Raw genomic sequence first — 18,540 nt, forward strand, 5'->3', positions numbered from 1 at the left:
CTCATAAGACATATTCATATTCAAGATCATATTCATTCATGGCAGACCTGAATCCATCAGCAAAGCAAGACTACTTTCATTGCAGTGAGATGGCTTCCACTGGCTGGCATGCTCTTGGAAAAGCATGCTATTTCTTGAACAAAAAAGGTAGTTTCCAGTTTGTTTGTGGTGAATATTTATTTCTCCTTTAACACAAATTTAAATGCCCTGTTTCTTTCCGGGGAAATTGTTCATGGGGGCACACTTTTTACCAATTTGGGTAGAGCTTATGTTTCTGCATCTTAAGCAAATTGAGTGTTGAGCAGGGTAGATCTAGAAGACAACAGGTACAGAGGTAGCAGCACAGCATTGTGATGAAGTACTTCCACCATAATACCTTCAAGTAACTTGAACTTTACAGAATCCCCATAAAAATTTCCTGTTAAAAATGTGCTGTAAAATAAGAACGTCAAGGTTTTCTCTTTTCCTTTCCTACCTACTGCAAGCACAGAAATCCTGCTTTTCCTTAGCTAGGACATACCCTCAGTCCTGCTGATCCACTGTTAGTTACCAAGGCCACCAAGCAGGTTGAGCATCCGGAGTCTCAGCTGGAGTTGGTGCAGATGATAGTCTCTAACAAGGCTAATAATCAAGGGTTCGCTTTGCTAAAAACAGAGCTGTGACAGCATTTGCTTCACTGGAGGAAGAAGGTTCAGCTGCAGACTTCCGCCATGGCTGAAGAAAAATTTCTTTTTTTTTTCCCCTGGAAAATGTTTGCATTTATGAAGCAGGTAAATTGGTATCACTTAAAAGTTAGTTTAAAGATGTCAGTTCATAATTTCTGGTAAGTGAGAAAGTTTCACGGCTCAAAGATGAGGCAAACAATCTCATATGTTTAACATGAATTCGGAAGGGCATAGGATCTCTGACAGCAAAGACAGCGCTTGCTGCAGGCTAAGGTGGCTTCAACCAAAACTACATAGGAATATATATACTAAAAAAAAAACTTTTCAGAATTACAGATAAATATGAGTTACACGTAGTCTGTGTAGTTAAATCCATTTTTTACTTTTGAATTAGATGCCTGTTTTTGAGGTAATCCAGTCACGGAAATAAGTCACTCGTGTGTAAACTCCAGGTTTATTTGGTTTGGCACATTCGTCTCCCCAGCTCACTATTCCCACGAGGTACCACATCAGTCTAGAATCTGGAGTAACCAGTGGTCCCCCAGAGTCCCCCTAGAGAAAGAGGAGGGGGAAAAATATTTAATTAATCAGACGAGAAAACACAATTCTCTCCATAGACAGGAGGGCCTATCCAATAAGAGAAGTAAGCAAGCTGTATTTCAAGAGCTGCCATTTGTGCAGGAGCTAGGCTGTTTCTGAAACTTGAGTCAGAAGTCTGTGGCATTTTCCTATTTGCCATGGGACCTCCTGACCTCTGTCTCCATAGTTTCACAGTAAAAAAAAACAAAAAAGCTTCTCTTCTGTTTTGTGAAACACTGCTTCCCACCTGCCTTTTCTTCTTCCTCATACAAAGTAGGAAAACAAATATAGACAGCAATTTAAGCCAGCGGGAACTTTTTTTTTTTAACAGTAACTGCTATTCTTAAATTGTTTCAGTCACATGCAGCAATAACATTTCAAAAAGGAGCTTGGATCTCCTTTTTGCTTAGAGCTTTCATCAGGAGCTTGATCTCCTTAAGATGTTAACCTCTTTCAAAGGCTGAATTCAGATACTGTTAATAGTGTGACATGGTAATAACAGATAAACTGGAAACCTTAAAGGCTGAAAGGCAATCCTCACACAACAGACTAGATCCCCAACTTCCACTAAAATGATTTACTGAAATAAACAGCAGGTGCACCCTTCTGCATTGGTGTCTTCAATGCTGAGCCAGGCAGGAACAGAGGAATGAGCTTCCCAGACTTATGCTACAGGGAGCTTTTCTTTGGGCAAAGGTCTGTAGGACTGGGATTCAGGAAAGGGCCTGTTTTGAACTAGCACTTAAGAGACAATCTTTGAAAATAACATATATAGAAATTATGTTTTTAAAAGTAGTCATTATGGAAATATTTTTCTTTGAACATAAGCATTTCCTTGCAACATTTGCAAACCTGCACCACACGTTTCCTTCCCATTCTCTTACACCTAGCTTCCTTATAGTTATCTTTGTTTCAGATGGTTTTCCTTGCACTGAGTCAAGTGTGTTACCAAAGATCACTTCATAACAGATCTATTATGATATGATCCAGTCCAGAATTTAATTTCAGTGAGAATTTAATTCCAGTTCAGAATTTAATTTCAGTCAATTAAGATTTGGTCAACCAGATACTGCAGCCAGGATTGAAATAGTTTTCCATTCTAATTTACAGCTACAATTACCTGACAAGCATCTACTCCTCCTTCCAAGTATCCTGCACACAACATCCTGGGTGTTATGTCCCCATCATACACTTCTTTCCTGTTGCAAGTGTTTGAGTCAATAAGTTTCACTGTTGCTTCTTGAAGAGCATTTGGAGCTGGACCTAAGAGAAAATACAGTTTGGATATTTATCGACAGAATTACTTTGCAGTAGTTAAGGTACAGGAAGAGTGTTTAATATTCTCTGATGGAGGACCAGCCTGGCTTGGTTTACTGTGGAGGTTTTGCTTAAGGAAAATGTACGTAGAATCACTTGGGAACCGTATCATTAAGACAGAAGTAATGATTGCATGGTACATAGTGCTTTAAGTGTAAAGACATATATTTTTTACATATTCCGTGTGGTACCGCAGAACGCAAATTACCTAGCAATTTAGGCAGATGATACAAAGTGAAGACATCTTTTTTCCATTTCTAAATCTATTCTTAGTGTGGCCTGGTAAGGGCATGAGCTTGGGTAAGTCGCAGCTCAATCTACACATTTACCTGAAAGCCCACAGAGTTATCTGTAACTTCCAACTAGTGCTGGGAAAATAATTTTTTAGGTTCTATATAAACACATGCATGGCTGGACTACATGTCTTATGAATTTACAATATGAAATTAAAAGGCTGGGAAAACAGAACAGTCTTCTTCCTGTTTTCTGCCTCAGTGGATTGTCCACTCTAGCTTTAGAACAAGAAAGTGGTGCTTATGATTAAACAAACCTATTGCTTATAGACAAAGCATTAGGCTTGTTGCCATATAACATATGGCTACAGAAGATATATCAGTTCAGTAGCAGATCAGAGCCACCGGTTACATACCATGCAGGTCACCTGGCAGACTCAGAACTCACCGTCATTGGTAAGTGCTCCCCAGCCTGTGATGACAGCGTGAATATTGTAGGGAAAAGTCTGAGATGGCTCAGGCAGACAGACACGGTGTATGCTACTTGTAAACTCGACTCGTTTAGAGAGCTGCACAAGTGCAATGTCATAGTCATGTTCTGGGTAGAGGTACTTTTCATGAATAATAATAGTCTTGACTGATCGCTTCAAGCTTGGTGGCTTCAAAAGAGCTCCAAAAGTAGCAGTCCACTTCTGAGGGTGAGTCATGCTGAAAAAAGTAAGAGTGCTGTAAGTATTTTGCTGTAAATATATGTGTTTGGGACTTTAAATTTGATGGGCACCTTTATTGTAAAGCTCCTTCAAGCCAGTTCCCTACTAGATTCTGATGGCTTCCATCACTTTCCATAACAGTGTCTCCCACGGAACTGCAGGCTGCTGGTAGAAGAGAGCAATCCTGTGTTCCCTCCCCAACCACAGTCTTGCACTCCTCTCCTGCTCCTTGTCCCTGATCTAACCATTGTGTGGCCACAGGATGTTCATCAAATCAAAAAGCTCTTCTGCTACAAAACTCTTCCTCTCGGTTACTGTTTTTGCACGTTGATAACCTGTTCCATCAGCTGTTCCATCTTACAATGCCCTGTGGCTTCACAATTGCCATGCTTGAAACAAAGAAATGCTGGGCTTTCATGGCTGAATGGAGGGGTAGGAAGATGGGATGATAACTGCTAGTAGTAGCTTGCAGTGGCGGAAACCTCATGTCACACAAAGGAGCACCTTTAAGAAATATGTAGTGCAACGGGAAACAAATACTCCACCATTTCAGTCACGTTACCTTTTCTGCTCTTCTTTGCTCAATATGCCAAGTGACTATTGATTTCCACCCATACAATTGCCAGTTCTGCTCCAAAGGGTCAGTCTTTAATTTCTCATTGAAACATTCAAGTGATGGGTCTGCTTAATCCTGACTTTTCTCCTTCAAAATTGTTCCCTTGGGAAAGAGTCAGGGGTGTGGTGCAAATCTGGAAAGCCACATAACTTGATACACAAGGGGCACATTCTGCTGCAGATTCTAAGACGGGAACTTACTCTCTGAAGCAGTGAGCTGCAGATACAAGCCACGTGTTGCTGATGAGTGTTGCACCACAGCGATGGATGTTGTTGTACTGCAAACTAGCTTGCCATGGCCAGTCCCCAGTCTCTGCAGAAGACAATCCGCCGACTATTCGCAATGATGACGATTTTGCCATCGACTTGACCGATCTATTCTGCCGTAACCCACAGACTGTCAAAAAGGAGAAAGAGTGTATTAGCTGTTCTGCTGTTTAGTAAATATTCCTGCCAATGTCTGTGGAAAACATATGTAAAGTTATATACCATCTAACTTTTCTAACAGTATTGACATCAACAAGAAAACATACCACCCACCAACCCCCAAATCAGAGCTCCTCATGCACAACCCATTCTGTTAGAAACCTGAATGAACAACTGACTACTATGGAAAGCCACGACGGTCAAAGATTCAGGCTTAGCTGCGTGAGCAGCAATTCAGGAATCAAAACCTTCATTACACACCAAAGACAATACCCAAATATAGGGATTGCCAACTTTAATGCCCCAGGTAATTTGTCATTAGAATAAAACAAAAAAAAAGAAAAATATAAGATGGGAATGATCCCAACCATGGGTTTTTACCACGCATGCACACAAATTACATCAGCAAGATGTCACCTGGAAACAGGTAACTGATCACTGAAGTCTGCAAGTGGACCTGGAGAGGCACTTCCAGCAAAGAGCATCACACTACTCCAATCAGAGGTGACAAAGGGATGGACACCTTCAGCATGGTGTCTAAACCCAGAGAGAAATGGAAATATCCATAGTTTCAGCCACTAAACTCAGGATATTCAGGAGCAGCTGAAGCTCCCACGTAGCTTTAGAAACTTCCTCAATGAAGAGACTTCCTATCAAAACAGCATTAAATCCATCTCACCTGGACCAAGACCCACTAGTTTGCGTCCAGGTCCCAATTTCAGCTGGACATTAGGAAAGTTGACTGACAGGACTGTTGTGCCTGACATTAAAGCCACCACCTAGCCCAAAATACTAAGTTTCTTTATTTATTGGAAATCCTCCTTGCTCATTTAGTTTTACTGTGTATACCTAGGAGTCATCTGAAATGTCTTCATTTTCATATGGAAACATGGCTTAGTCTCTGCACATCCAAATGCACAATTAAGCAGACACATCGTAGAAGCTCTCACTGTAACCAGCAGCAACTGGATCAGGTTAGTAGATAAGCAAGTGTCGTGGACATTACAGTGCTCAGTCCTCACTGGCTAGGTCCTGTGATCCTTTATGGCAGGGTTTACATTTAAGATGGTACCTTCCACCTTCCAGACCAGCGCTGCTGAAGGCAGAACCATGCCACAGGCACTTATGCCACAGGACTTGTGTGTCTCCTCTAGAGCTCAACACGGGGAACTTGTATAGAGTCCTCAGCACTTGCTCTTTTCTCATTGTTTGTTCTTTCCCCACAGAATTGCTGATATTTTTAACAGAAGAAACATCTCACTGCAAAAAAAAAACCTGACCAGGGAACTCTGCAGTGGGTATGGACTTTTTCTGTAAGGGATTTTTACCTCATCACCACTATTTTCAAACCAATCTTCCTAAGTATCCCAGAAGACACAAATAAAACAGGTTTCCTTATAAGCTGAGCAGTTTTTCTAAACACACAGTTCATCTATGTGTACTACAAAGTCACATTCATTAGACAGGAGGATAAGAAAAGGCTTTTAAGGGCCAGGAAAAGTGCTCAGAGATTCTTAATGCCAATTTTAAAAACGGGACATTTCTGATGCTTAAAAAACCTTACTTACTGTCATTGAAGAGGGCTTCTGCTCTTTTTGGCTCCACATCTGAAACAAACAAACAGTCAGGGTAAGGCCAGGATAGCACAGACAAGGTTTCCCATCTGCATGGTTGTCCCATCTGGCAGCTATTTGAGTATAGGGCACCACAGGAGGCATGGCTGAAGGAGCTGCTAGAGAAACCAGTGAAGCTCATATGTGATCACGTTCTTATGCTAGCTGTTGTGCTCCCTGCAGTGCTGCTGCTTGTTCTCCAGCCAGTATCCTCTGAGGAACAAGCACTAATCCTGCCCATCCTGCTGGACCCTGATGTTTCTGAAGGGGAGTAGAGACAAAACAAGTCCTGTATTACTCAAGATCCACAATTTTCTTGGGGAGAAATTTTTGCAGTGGAAAGTTTTAATGCTCCATTTTTTTGTAAAAAAATCAACTGACTGCGTTTTACACCAGTGTGAGGGCCAGAGGAGGTCTGGTACTCTCATTCTGTGACCTTCACTGCAGCAATGCAAGCTTACAATTGCAATGGCTCACTCTCCTTTCTCCTGTCCTATTGGTACGCTATTAATACTAAAATAGATAGTTATTAGCAATTTATTACATAGCACTGCAGGTTCTAGAAATACAGCCCCTTCTTTAACATGCAAGATGTATGTTTATTGATAATACAGTATGCTCATGATGACAATAACAAGCATTGGCTCAAAGTCTAAAACTATCCCCTCCTTCCAGAATGCTGTTTTTTATTACAGCTACCATTGTAGTCTCCAGCATTCAAACTATTTTAAAAATAATATTGTATTACTATATACCATATGTATTAAAAAATAATAAAAACTATTTAAACCCCCTACAGTTTCAATACATTTTTTAAATTACATAGATTATAATTTTGTTTAAATTATATAGATCCTTGTACAGCTTCAACAAGTTAATATTTTGTGGCTGGACAGCCTTTCTCAGTAGATCCCTGTCCTTCTCACTAACTTCATATCTCTTTGCTGCTATATAGAATAATATCCTAGTTCTGATCCAAACCCACACCAAGTCAGGAGGAGTCTCTTTTGAATGCAAAGGGCTCTGGCTCATAGTTGTCGCCTGTTGGGTTTGTGTCACGTGTGTTTTGCTTGTGGGCTTGACACTCCTTCAGGTATGCAGGGTGAATTGCCTGTTTGCAATCCACCAGTACTAGACGTGTACTCATTCATTTCTTAATGTAACCTTAAGCAGATTATGATAAGAAAAGAAAACAAACAGAACTCCAGTCCATGCACAGCTTGACTACAGGAATGTTACAGAGCAAAGGCAGTGCTAGGGCTGCCATATGTGCATGCAACCACTGCTTTATTTTGTAAGGATAGGAGATGAGGTAAAATTGGACATCTATATAGCAACACAGTCTTATTCACTATGGACAGGAACACTTCACATAATAAAGATAACTAAGTTTTACTAGTGGGCAAGCAACTACTTGCAAGGTCCCCTTTCAAGTAAAAGTAAAAATTCTCACTTGTACTTTCACAACTCATATGAAGGAAGGAGGAAAAGACTAAAAGGGCAACTACTTTTGCACCTCAGGAATGCTAGTTGTATTCTGTGAATTTCCATGGATAATATGGCTTGCTGTCTCTAAGATCCCTTACATCAAAATGTAATGATATCAGAGAGTAAAAGCTAGGTCAGCAGAAGGATTCAGCAGTGGTATAAATACTACTGTTTTCTGAGATATGCAAAGGATTTGGCTGCTTCACCTGTATGTTCATATTGGCAAGAAGTGCTTTGAAAAATCTGTCCCTACTTTTTAATTTCAACTATGATGAGCATCCAGTGTTTTCCTAGAAATTCATACAACCTTCAGAACTAGCTCATCATTTGAGTCACTTATACATTCTAGATGGAAACTGTTAAGAAACCAACAAAAGTAATTCACAATGAAAGAGGACCTTTTGCCAGTAAGTGCAATATTGATAACAATGTTTTTTAGCTTTTCTTTGGGTGGAGAGACATTTACTTCATAATGCCTAATTATAAAGCCTGCAGTCAATTATTAACACTTATATTATATTGCAAAGCTCATCGAGAAGACAAAAGGAGCAACCAGCTTGTTCAAGTGCAGTGCCGGAAGCAATTCAATCGGCATGTTCTCACTGCATCGAGTTTTGCTGTGAGTCACACAGGTGTTCTGCAAGGCACCTGCCTATATCTCTGTTTGCCTTTTTTATGAGGCACCTGGGAAAAAGTATAAACCTCACATGGGCAAAATTTTACCCACTGCTTCCAGTTGAACTGACTTCTGTGTAATTGGAGAAACATGCCTTACACACACACGCTGCAAGTCTATACACCATTGAATTTCAGCATATTTTATAATAAATCCCTACTATGCAGCTGATGTACTACTCTATCCACCCACTGCTGAACAAAAAAGGCCAGTGACACCTGTCAGTAAATTCAGTGCTGTATTCACTAGGGGAGGGGCATTGCTTTGATTTAAAGATTTGCCATATAAAGTGCCCTGACACTTTATCCCACACTGGGAGCTGAAACACAAGTACTGATGAAAACACCACAGCAATGGAAAAAGCCTCAAAATAAAGGGAGTTTTTAAGAGGTGACAGCAAGTCTGTCCAGCAGCAGACCTGGGAACTCATCATGCAGATCAGGACAGGTGAAATTAAGGGCACAATACCCAAGACACAAACACCAATGTGCCAAATCCAGAACACACACGTGTTTGGAAACCTGAATTAAGTAACACTATTTTCACATAAGCCGAGCCCACAGTAGATCCCATCAAAAGCAGGGAGCACTTTGGTTTACACGATACAGCTGAAAATCAGGTTGCTTACTGGCTTACCTTGCTAGAGGCTTGCTGCATTTGTTACTGGCCTGGTCAAGAGCACAGCTGTTTGCACTGTGCCAGCCAGCATGTTGCAAGCCCTGCCTTGAAGCAATCACTTGTAAGGCTCGAGAGACAATTTCGCGGCCCTACTCATTTACTAGTTGCCCTAGTTTTTTGCACTACCAAGAAAAAGCATCAATTAGTAACAATTAAAGTGTCATTTCTTGTCCCAACCACATATGGCTGCAAAAGTAGTTGTTTATGCCACATTTAGGAAAACAGCGTTCAGGCTCCTACTGTAAACAAGAACAAGTTCCACTTGAACATGCATTGCCTACCTGTAAAATGGAACTTGCTATTGAATTCAAGCTTGCTTAACATAAAAGAGAAAACTAATGTTTAAATTAAAATCACAGCAATCTATTGAAATACAATTTAGGGATTGCATCTTTCAGAAGAGGGCTCTGTTCTCCAACTGGAGAAGTAATTTTGTTATTACAGTTATTTTGCAAATTTAGTAAACAGAATAACTCTAAAACACATTTCAACACACTTAAGTTTTTAATTTCTGACTAGTGAGAACAGTGACTTGCAGTTACTATTTAAGGTTAATAAATTATCAGTAAATAACTTTTTTACTCCTCAACATATATTCTTGAGCAAACATTGAAGGAAAAGAGGAGTAAGTAAGAACAGGAAAGCATCTTTGTTTTGGGAGCTGTTTGTATGCAATAACCAGTTAAGGCCCAAAGTCCGTGGATCTATTTGGCAACCATCTAAATGTTTGCATGTTCACAACTACCTGCAGAGTGAATGTGACATTTTATCTCTGAAGGATTCAGAGATTCCTATGGAAAAATGTGCTCACTTTTCCATGTCTCTAAATAATATCAATGTCACTGCATCAGAAGACTCAGTCTTCTCTCTGCTGCCTCATTTCATTTTAGCCACAGAGTTCAGTGTTTATATTAAAAAGAGAATAACAGGCAGAACCCTGTGACATAAGTGAATCAGACATTATATTGCATAGTGCAAGCAAGGCAAGCAAATATATTATAAGAGGATATTATGAATTTTCAGTGTAGAAAGGGCCAGAGATGGTTACAAAATTAAAGGTGATAAATTTGTTTTAAAAATCTGATACAGCTTTACCCAATTACATCATTTTTCACAGATGTTGATTCCCAAAAGAAACTTGATTTTCTATAAAGGGTTCCACACGCAATTTTCTATAAGTGAAAACGTAACTTCTAGTCTCAAAGGCAAACTGCATGTTCCATCCTCTGTTATGTCAAGTTCCCACAATTTGCTTGTCTAAACTGTTTTCACTCAGAGAAGACAAGGTAGAGTATCTTAAAAGAAGAGGAGAGGGAGGAGAGGATTGTAAACATAAATAAGAAAAAGTATGCGCTTCAATAGTCATGACACATTCTTGGACATGCCTTTGAAGCACAGCTTTATGAAATGCACCAGGGAGCAGAGGAAGCATTTTTCCTGCTGTCCTTTGCCACATTTTAATTACGACTGCCTTGAAAGGAATTACGAAATTCTCAGGTGCATCAGAAACAGGGGGCTCACTTCGTTCAGTGTTATGTAGGGTAACAACAGTGCATACAGGCAAAAAGAGAATCCCTGGCAAGTTTCAGTAGGTCACCAACCTGGGCAGCTGAGAGGAATGTCACAGAGCACATCTGTCCTGCAGTGTAGACAGAGGTGGGGATAATAGCTCTACTCTGATGCTCTTTAATTAACGTCAAAGACTACGAAGATCTGAAGTACTGGGGGGAAGTGGGAGCGAGACCAGAGAAGACCAAATTCAGTTGTTCCAGAAACTGTACCCAAAAGGAACTGCAGGAATTTCCTGAAAGATGGCAAAACATGAGCTTTGGGATCAGCAGGAAGGTCATGCTCTTGTGTGGTTATGTAGTGCACACATTCTAAAATGTCTCCCCCCTAACCTTCCAATATTCTCACTGCTCTCTCAAGAGAAATTACCTCCCCAGATTTAGGCACCCTGGTAAAAGTAGCAAAACGTGGCTTAGACACATGTGATGCAATTCTCATTCCTTCAGCAAGGTAGAGTAACCTGGTAGAGACAAGACAAATGCTTTGTGCCTCTAATTGTCCCTGTCACCCAACCATTCCCTTCCTACTGATGTTCACTGGGCCTGTCCTCACATGTATGACTCCCCCACCATCTCCCATCAGCCACATCTTAGTTCTGTCCATGTGGCAGACAGAGGTCCAACCTCACAGCATACTTACAACTCCATCCAGTTGTCCTGCAGCCCGAGAAGGGGTCTGCCACGTACCACTTGTGTGGCATGAACCCAAACTGATATGGTTTTTAGCATTACTTTTCTTCCTGACCTACATTCATGCCCCAGCTGCAATCAAGGTCTCACTACATTAAGGGCAGCCCAAATCACTTGCAACCTCTGCAGGCACAGCAAAGAAGGGGAAAACCAATTAAATTAAACTGTCTGGGTCATCTGAGAAGTCAGACTTCTGCTTAATTCCTTTATCACAAGCATGTCCTTGCAAAATATTCATTTCAAAATACATTTAAGTCCCTCTCATTTCAATCATTGTCTCTAGACTCTTACTGAAATGTACCACCTTGTGCCAAACTAAAGGCATCAAAGTGGAGGAATATCAGATCTCCACTGCTTTTCAACATACAGATGCATATCCAGTTCCACTCCCTCAAGTTGCTGTTGTGGCTGGTAAAATGCAAAAATCTAGACTGCTATATACATCATTTGATGTGACACATTCCTCATCAACCCTGTCAGACGCTCATCTGCATGTCTCCCACAGAAGACTCCATAAAGAAGTAAGGTTCTGTACTTTGTAGTTGTTAGGAGCCTTAGCAAGCCCCAGATTCCAGATAAATAGAAACAATAACAGTTGACTTGTTGATCAAAACCAATTCATGACTCATTGTTCATGGTCAAAATCCTTGGCTGTGCAACAGGTGGGAATGCTTCCTACTCACTTTCGACAGTGCCAGTGATCTTGCAACCAGCTGCTTTCTGACGTCAGAAGTACATTCCCAAAAATACCTTTTGGGATACTTCCAATCTACCTGACAAAGGGAAATAGCTTGGCAAGCTGCTCTACACTTTGTTTCATAGGGATCCAGGCTGTCGGGTGACTCCACCTCTAACCAAGAAACCCTGGAGAAAATACATCAGCCTTGTAGGAGATCTCTTTGGTGCCAGAACTATACAGAGCGCAAACTGCAACACCTTCTTGGAGTGCCAGTGGAAGAGCAAGTCCTAACATGGGTGTTTCCAAGTCATCTGACACTTTGATATCTCACTTTGATGGCCCTTGTACTGCTGTTCAGAGAAGATAGGACTTAGTTTGCTTGATTCTTCACTGAAAAATATTTAGGCTTCTATGGGGTTTGTACACAAGTGCAGAGAATTCTATCAGTTCCTATTTTCTATCAAGCCAGAGGGAATGTCTGGACATACACTGTCCTTGACCAAGGGACTATGATGTCTAGCTAAATAAGAAAAGAACTTCAGTAGTAATACATCTGAAGATACCCTGACAGAAACGTATTTTTGCAGCCCTATGTAAAGAAAATCTACTGTTTAGCGAGAGACGAACCAGAGACAGTACTATGTTGTTTAAGTTTTGCACATTTGCTATTTTTTCATATATGTATGATCAAGCTCTCTTTTTGAAAAAAAATTAACTCATAAAACATTGACAGTTTAGATTTTTTTCACCTCTTTATTTCCAATCCTCAGAAACGCAGAGGCAAAGCAAGTTGTGCCCCTGAGCTGACAGACTACTTAATATTGCAGTGGTGCACTGAACTGCAGCTGAAGGTCCCAAGTGTTGCACCCAATTTGGAGGAGTTTGTTGGAGCTGATTCTCAAGCAAATACTTTTGACTGAAGCACAGGTTGAGACATAGTGTTGAACAAGGTGATTATTTTGGGGGAGGAAGACTTAAGGAGGTTCCCTTAATCAGACTCCCCCTAGCATGCAATATAAATAAGTGTCTGACCTGCATTTGTTCACCTAGTTAGCCATGCTTAGCTAAACTGAGCTATATCATGGCCCCTAAATCAGAACCTTTTGATAAGGTGATTATTTGATGATTTTTTACAAGGTTAATGATTTTTTTCAAGTCATTATGAAAATGTTCTGGGATTGCCTCAAGAAAAACAAGGGCTACAGTTGCCCAAAAGGTACAATGAAGCAAGATTTAGAAAGGTGTCTGCAGAGCATGGAAAAAATCTAGGGCTTCTTAGGTTTCCTTGGTTTAAATACTCATGGTGGACAGGATATTTCAGGAGGGAAGAAAAAGGTAGGAAATTAAAAACCTAGATTCTTCTCTGGACTTCTAGAACCTGTTGAAAATTGTGACTTCTCCCTGGTGTGAGGAATAAGACAAGTGTTATAAATTGAGACCTGCATGTTCTCTAAAACCACAGGAGTGCTCCATTCTATACTCTTCACTTGAGTCAACTTGATTTTCTGAAAAGGCAACACCAATAGTAGCTTGCCAAAGTCTCATAGCACTGCTGAAATCATGTTAGCAAAGAAAGATCAAAAATATTTTTGGACAACCTTTTATTGTTGTCTCTTAGAAATGTCAAAGTGTTGTTTATGTTCCTTTGTTTCACCTGTAACAGTTGCATAATGTAGTGAGTAGCTGACCTATGTAGTCAGTGTTTTATTGTTAGGCTGGGAAAGATAAGAAAAGCAACACAAAGTTTATCACACATCTTTGATAAAGTAACACAGAGAATCCATCTTTTACTGAGACTAAATATTTAATGAAAACTTTGTGATTCAATTATATGAAAAAATGTTTTGACTGTCTAGTAGTTACTGTAACAGCCCTGGTGCAGTTCAAGGTCAACTACAACAGTTTTGAGTCACTTCCCACTTTTACCAGACTGAATAAAAGCTGCTAATCAGATAACTCAGTAAGATCACAGTCTTTTTCTAACAAGCATTTTTGTACTCCTTCCAATTTTATCCTTTATGTTAGGCACCAAATTAAACTGAAGATTCAAAATTCAACAACCCATGACCTGGCTGTCTAAAAATCCCCAAAACTCTTTGAGTCTTTCTGATGCCCATGCAGTATTTCTATCTGGGAGAAATTACATATGCACTTTGTTGAACAGGAACTACTGGCATTTAAACAACACTGCAGGGAAATGGCGATTCTTTGCCCAGAGGGATGTCGCCTATTATCCTAAGCCATTCCAATGAGGAAAATTGGTTGGCCGTCAAGAAACAACAGGTGTGTAACAACTCATATTTGAGTTTCATTGCATTGCCCCAATGCAATGTCCCCAGTTCAAGCACCGAGAGGCAGAACAAGAAGTTGCTCCTGCTTATTTCTGAGTGGGAGGAAGTCTGGATCCATCCAGCATGGAATCTGGCCCAGGTTGTTCTCTAAATACAGCTGTCTAGCCTCTGCATATCTCTGCTGAGTTAAGTAGTCTGGTGTGGAAAAGCAAGCAGCAAGTACCAACCTATGTACTGTACTGTCACCTTGCACTCTGGAGTAAGTAGGTCTGCAAAAAAAAATGGAGCAAGTATCTGACTCTTTCTGTCAACCAGCAACTCATTCTTGAAAAGTCTGACACCCAGAAAAATTGCTGACTACATATAACTGAAGCTAAGACAGAGACAAGAGTCTACACCCGCACAAAAATTCTGTAGCAGAACTGAGGTGGAGAAGATAGTGCAGTTAAATTTCATATCCTGCAGATGCAGGTCTGCTTTGCAAAGAAGGGGATAGAATCCCCAGCCAAGAAGTCATGTAGATAAGAACATTTTCCCTTTCTTTCCCTTTACCCTGGGGAACTTGCAAGGATTTTGATCATCCCACCAAATATTATTTTTTCAGTGCATTGGCTGTTTCCCCACTATACTTCCTGCATTTTCAGGCTCCTCAGAGAAGCAAAGACCTAGGGAGCATGGCTATGTTGTTGTGTGCTGAAGCACTGTGGTAAGGCTCCTACTCACTACCATGATAGTAGCATAAAGTTGGTACTGCAGTTTGGAGGAGAGCTGAGGCTGTACTGCAAAGTCACAAAACTGCTCCCATTTATCCATATTTAAGACATTTTTGAAAGACTTGGGGAGGAGGGTTATAAATTGCTGCTGGTTTTGTTCTAACAATTAGCAGGAAAGACTGTTATTCAGACTCAGTAACAGCTATCATCAAAAGGAGAAAAATCAAGTCCCACCAATTAGAAAATGACAAGAACTACCTTTAAGAGAGATATAATATACTTACTTGAGATGGTGGAAGATCTGACATTTATTCTCAGAGGCCCTGTGTATTTTTTCAGTCCCCTCCGTAAGATCCTTTGAACTCTTTGTCTCAAGGCTTCTCTAGAATCCGTGGCGGAGAACCAGAATGTGAGCAAAGCCTCTGCCATCACACCATCAGCATCTGGGCTACAAACCAATGAAACAGTCTGGTTACCTTCAGCCCATTTCTGCATTTCTTAGATTTTGTCTTAGCTCCTGTAGCAGTGGCAATGTAACATAAAGGATTAGATAAGTTTTCAAACATTTGTACATTTTTGAGAGAAGGAATTTCCAAAAGAAATCCAAGCAAATGCTGAACGGTCAAACATATCATAGGCTAGAAGAAGGCATGATGCTTTCTGTGAACAAATGGCCAGACCCATTTTATAATGGAGTCTAAAAAGCAGTTGCTGACTATATGCTTGGGACACGAGTAGGAAGGAATGAATCAATTTGATTGCAATGAAAAGCTGGATACACAGCACTTCAGAAACATCAGGTAGATGATTAACAGTACCTAAACCAACTTTTCCATTGCCCTGTATATATATACACAGAATAAAAATTTCCAATCATCATCAAAAAGGTACTTGAGCAAAGGGGAAAGACACACAACCTACTTCCACTACTGCAACCTCTTGGGAGAATGTTCCTAATAACCTTGTGTTGTGCAACAATAAATGAAACTCGGCAGCATACCCACAATCTACTTATTACACTCAAAGAGATGGATCACAGAAGGGGCCTTTAACACCTCACTGAAAAGTACAAATGGCACCCACACTGAGACACACAATTTCACAGTTTCTATGTAAGATAACAGGAAAGAAAAGGGAGGAAAATCTTTAACAGGTTGAATTCACCTGATAGTAGTATTTCTTTTTCCTTAGAGCATCAGATACTGCAAGAGACGGAGTGCTAGACTGCAAATACCAAAGTGTCTAATCTGGCATAGTAAATCTTGCTCTGTGGTTGCAGATGGCTTATCCCTGGTCATTACACAGAGAAGATAAGAGACTGCACTGAGAAACTTCTCTTCTGTGTCTCCTCCCACCTGAGCCAAGAAGCAGTGATACAAGCCACAACAGGTGAAATCACAGTTACTTCATACAGGTGGAAAGCTACAAGCAGGTTGCTCTGTCATTAAACAGGAAAGCAAAAAAGAAGATGTCCCAGTTATATCTCACTGTCTTGGAAATTCATAATTATATAAAGAAAAAATAAGTAAAAGTAGAAGACAGGTAGCTTATACACAAGTCATGGGATCAGGCTATGATCTTTGAAACGAACTCATACCAATATGAAACAGACGTTCTCAATATTCCCAGTGAAGGGAAGTAAAAGGCCATGTATTAATGAGCACACCAAAGCATGCCAAGCGTTTCGTAGCTGACCAGAAAGACACACTCCTTGCCTCAAGGATCTCATAATTGAGACTGAGTAGTCATACATGAACTTTCCAACAGACTGTTTTTTCCATTTGTGCCAACTTCAGCATGATTGCCACTCCATTTATTTTCCAGATATTATCTGATCCAACTGTGGGTGTTGCTCTGCATTTCTGAGGTGTTCCCTCACCTCTCCCCCCACTCCTCTTCCTGTGCTATGCCACACTGGAATTACCGTATCAACTCTTGCAAGCACACCACGCCTCTCGAAACCCTCGGGTAAGTACAGCCCACCTTGAATCACTTATTATATAGCAAAGATCCAGAGCCAAAGACACCTAGTCAAATTATTATTGTCTTTCTCAGTGAGCAGTAGTCATTATTACTAATGCATTATTTATACCAAGACAAAAAATATGCACAGTACTTTCCAAGTAAACTCACACCAATGACCCTGTTCAAAACACCTTGCAGTCTGAGCCCTAGAAGACGCATAAAGCTTGTATATATGAAAAAGCAAACAAGCTTTGGTGCATACCAGTCTTGCATCCAACACAGCAAACATCACAGCAAGTACCTCAGTCTGTCCTTGGGAACAAGAAGTAATGAAAAATATTACTTATCCCTACAAATTGGCCTCTCAGATCCTTAAATCACCCTGTGTACACTTGCAACACTCTAGTATCAAAAAATACCCCTAAAGCTACATTCAAATAATGACTTTCGTGTAACTGGGGATTAAACTAAGGCTGAGGAAGAGGCAGGATGTCACAAACCATTTAAGAGCAAGGAGAAATACTTTCACAAGAATTGGATCTTTAGATCTTATTAGATCTTAGTCTTGCAGCTTTAGCATGTCATAATGAAGACATTCAAGTTTTACATGCAAAGCGATGGGTACTGTCACTCTCCTGAGTATTGCAATAGACAGTTATATAATACCTTAGTATTGCGATAGACAGTTATATAAAAAGGTCATTTTCAGCATTCAACAGTGGTAAAAAAAATCAAATTAAACATTAGGCTTTTGGTAGTTGAACAGAGAATAAAAGAGGAAAAAAAGCACCACATTGCTCAGTGATAATCCCAACCACAAGTCTGACCCCTTTATCTCAAAAAGCAGGAACAGGAGACCTGAAAGAGATACAGAACAGGCAGTTCCTGCAAAGAATGGCAAAATAGGATGGGACTTTCAACTGAAAAAAAGAGTGGATCTTACGGGATACAAGAGAGAGAAGGGATATAATGGGAGTATCCAGTATCACTAACTGCATGGAGAGGGAGGGTAGTGATCAACTTTTCATCACCTCTTCCAGCACAAGAACTAAGGACCATTGAATGATCCAAAGAATCATTGAATGGTTCACAAGTAAGTCCTTACTAAAGGACTGAGGTGCATGGATTTAAAGAGTCCAGGAGACAGTGGACAAGTCCTTGGAAAATAACTACACCAAGGGCTGCTAAACGAACCACAACCACTTCAAGAAATCTGAAGCAGGGAGCAGGGAGCATACCAAGGAGCGGTTGTTGCAATCAACACGTCTGTTGTGCTGCTGCTATTCCCCAGGTACCTACTTAAACCCATTCTTAAAGCCACAATGAGAAGTGGGACCTTCTGAATCAGCACAGCCCAATTTTACTTGGCAAGCCCAGCAAAACAGCAATACAAGAAGTGGCATCTGCATTACAGTGAAGGAAATAGTTTTGTAAATGCTTTTTAATTTCAGATAGCTTTATTTATGTTTGCTTTATTAGCTAAAGCTTGCTCAAGATCTGAACACAAACTTGTATAGAATTTGGATTGACTGAAGTTTATCTTCTGCATCAAGATCCAAAAGGAGGGCATGGTTCAAAAGAAGATTATACTCAATTAGGGATTATGCTCTGGTGTTACATACAATACACTTTAC

At 40.3% G+C, this 18,540-nt stretch overlaps 1 protein-coding gene across 1 annotated transcript in view; it reads right to left on the reverse strand.

Annotated features, from left to right (window-relative positions):
* Positions 1 to 1,055: 1,055 nt before the first annotated feature.
* LOC113964664 (transmembrane protease serine 11E-like) overlaps positions 1,056 to 18,540 on the reverse strand; it is a 39,436-nt gene continuing 21,951 nt past the window's right edge. Inside the window, exons 5-10 of the mRNA XM_027677170.1 lie at positions 15,226 to 15,389; positions 6,114 to 6,152; positions 4,321 to 4,516; positions 3,243 to 3,502; positions 2,365 to 2,507; positions 1,056 to 1,217 (exon numbers count right to left, since the gene is read on the reverse strand). Coding sequence (XP_027532971.1) covers positions 1,056 to 1,217; positions 2,365 to 2,507; positions 3,243 to 3,502; positions 4,321 to 4,516; positions 6,114 to 6,152; positions 15,226 to 15,389 — 964 coding nt within the window. The remainder of the gene's footprint in view (positions 1,218 to 2,364; positions 2,508 to 3,242; positions 3,503 to 4,320; positions 4,517 to 6,113; positions 6,153 to 15,225; positions 15,390 to 18,540) is intronic.

Source organism: Neopelma chrysocephalum, unplaced genomic scaffold (genome assembly GCF_003984885.1).
Source record: "Neopelma chrysocephalum unplaced genomic scaffold, ASM398488v2 Primary Assembly neopelma1_42b, whole genome shotgun sequence".
Taxonomy (NCBI): Eukaryota; Metazoa; Chordata; class Aves; order Passeriformes; family Pipridae; genus Neopelma; species Neopelma chrysocephalum.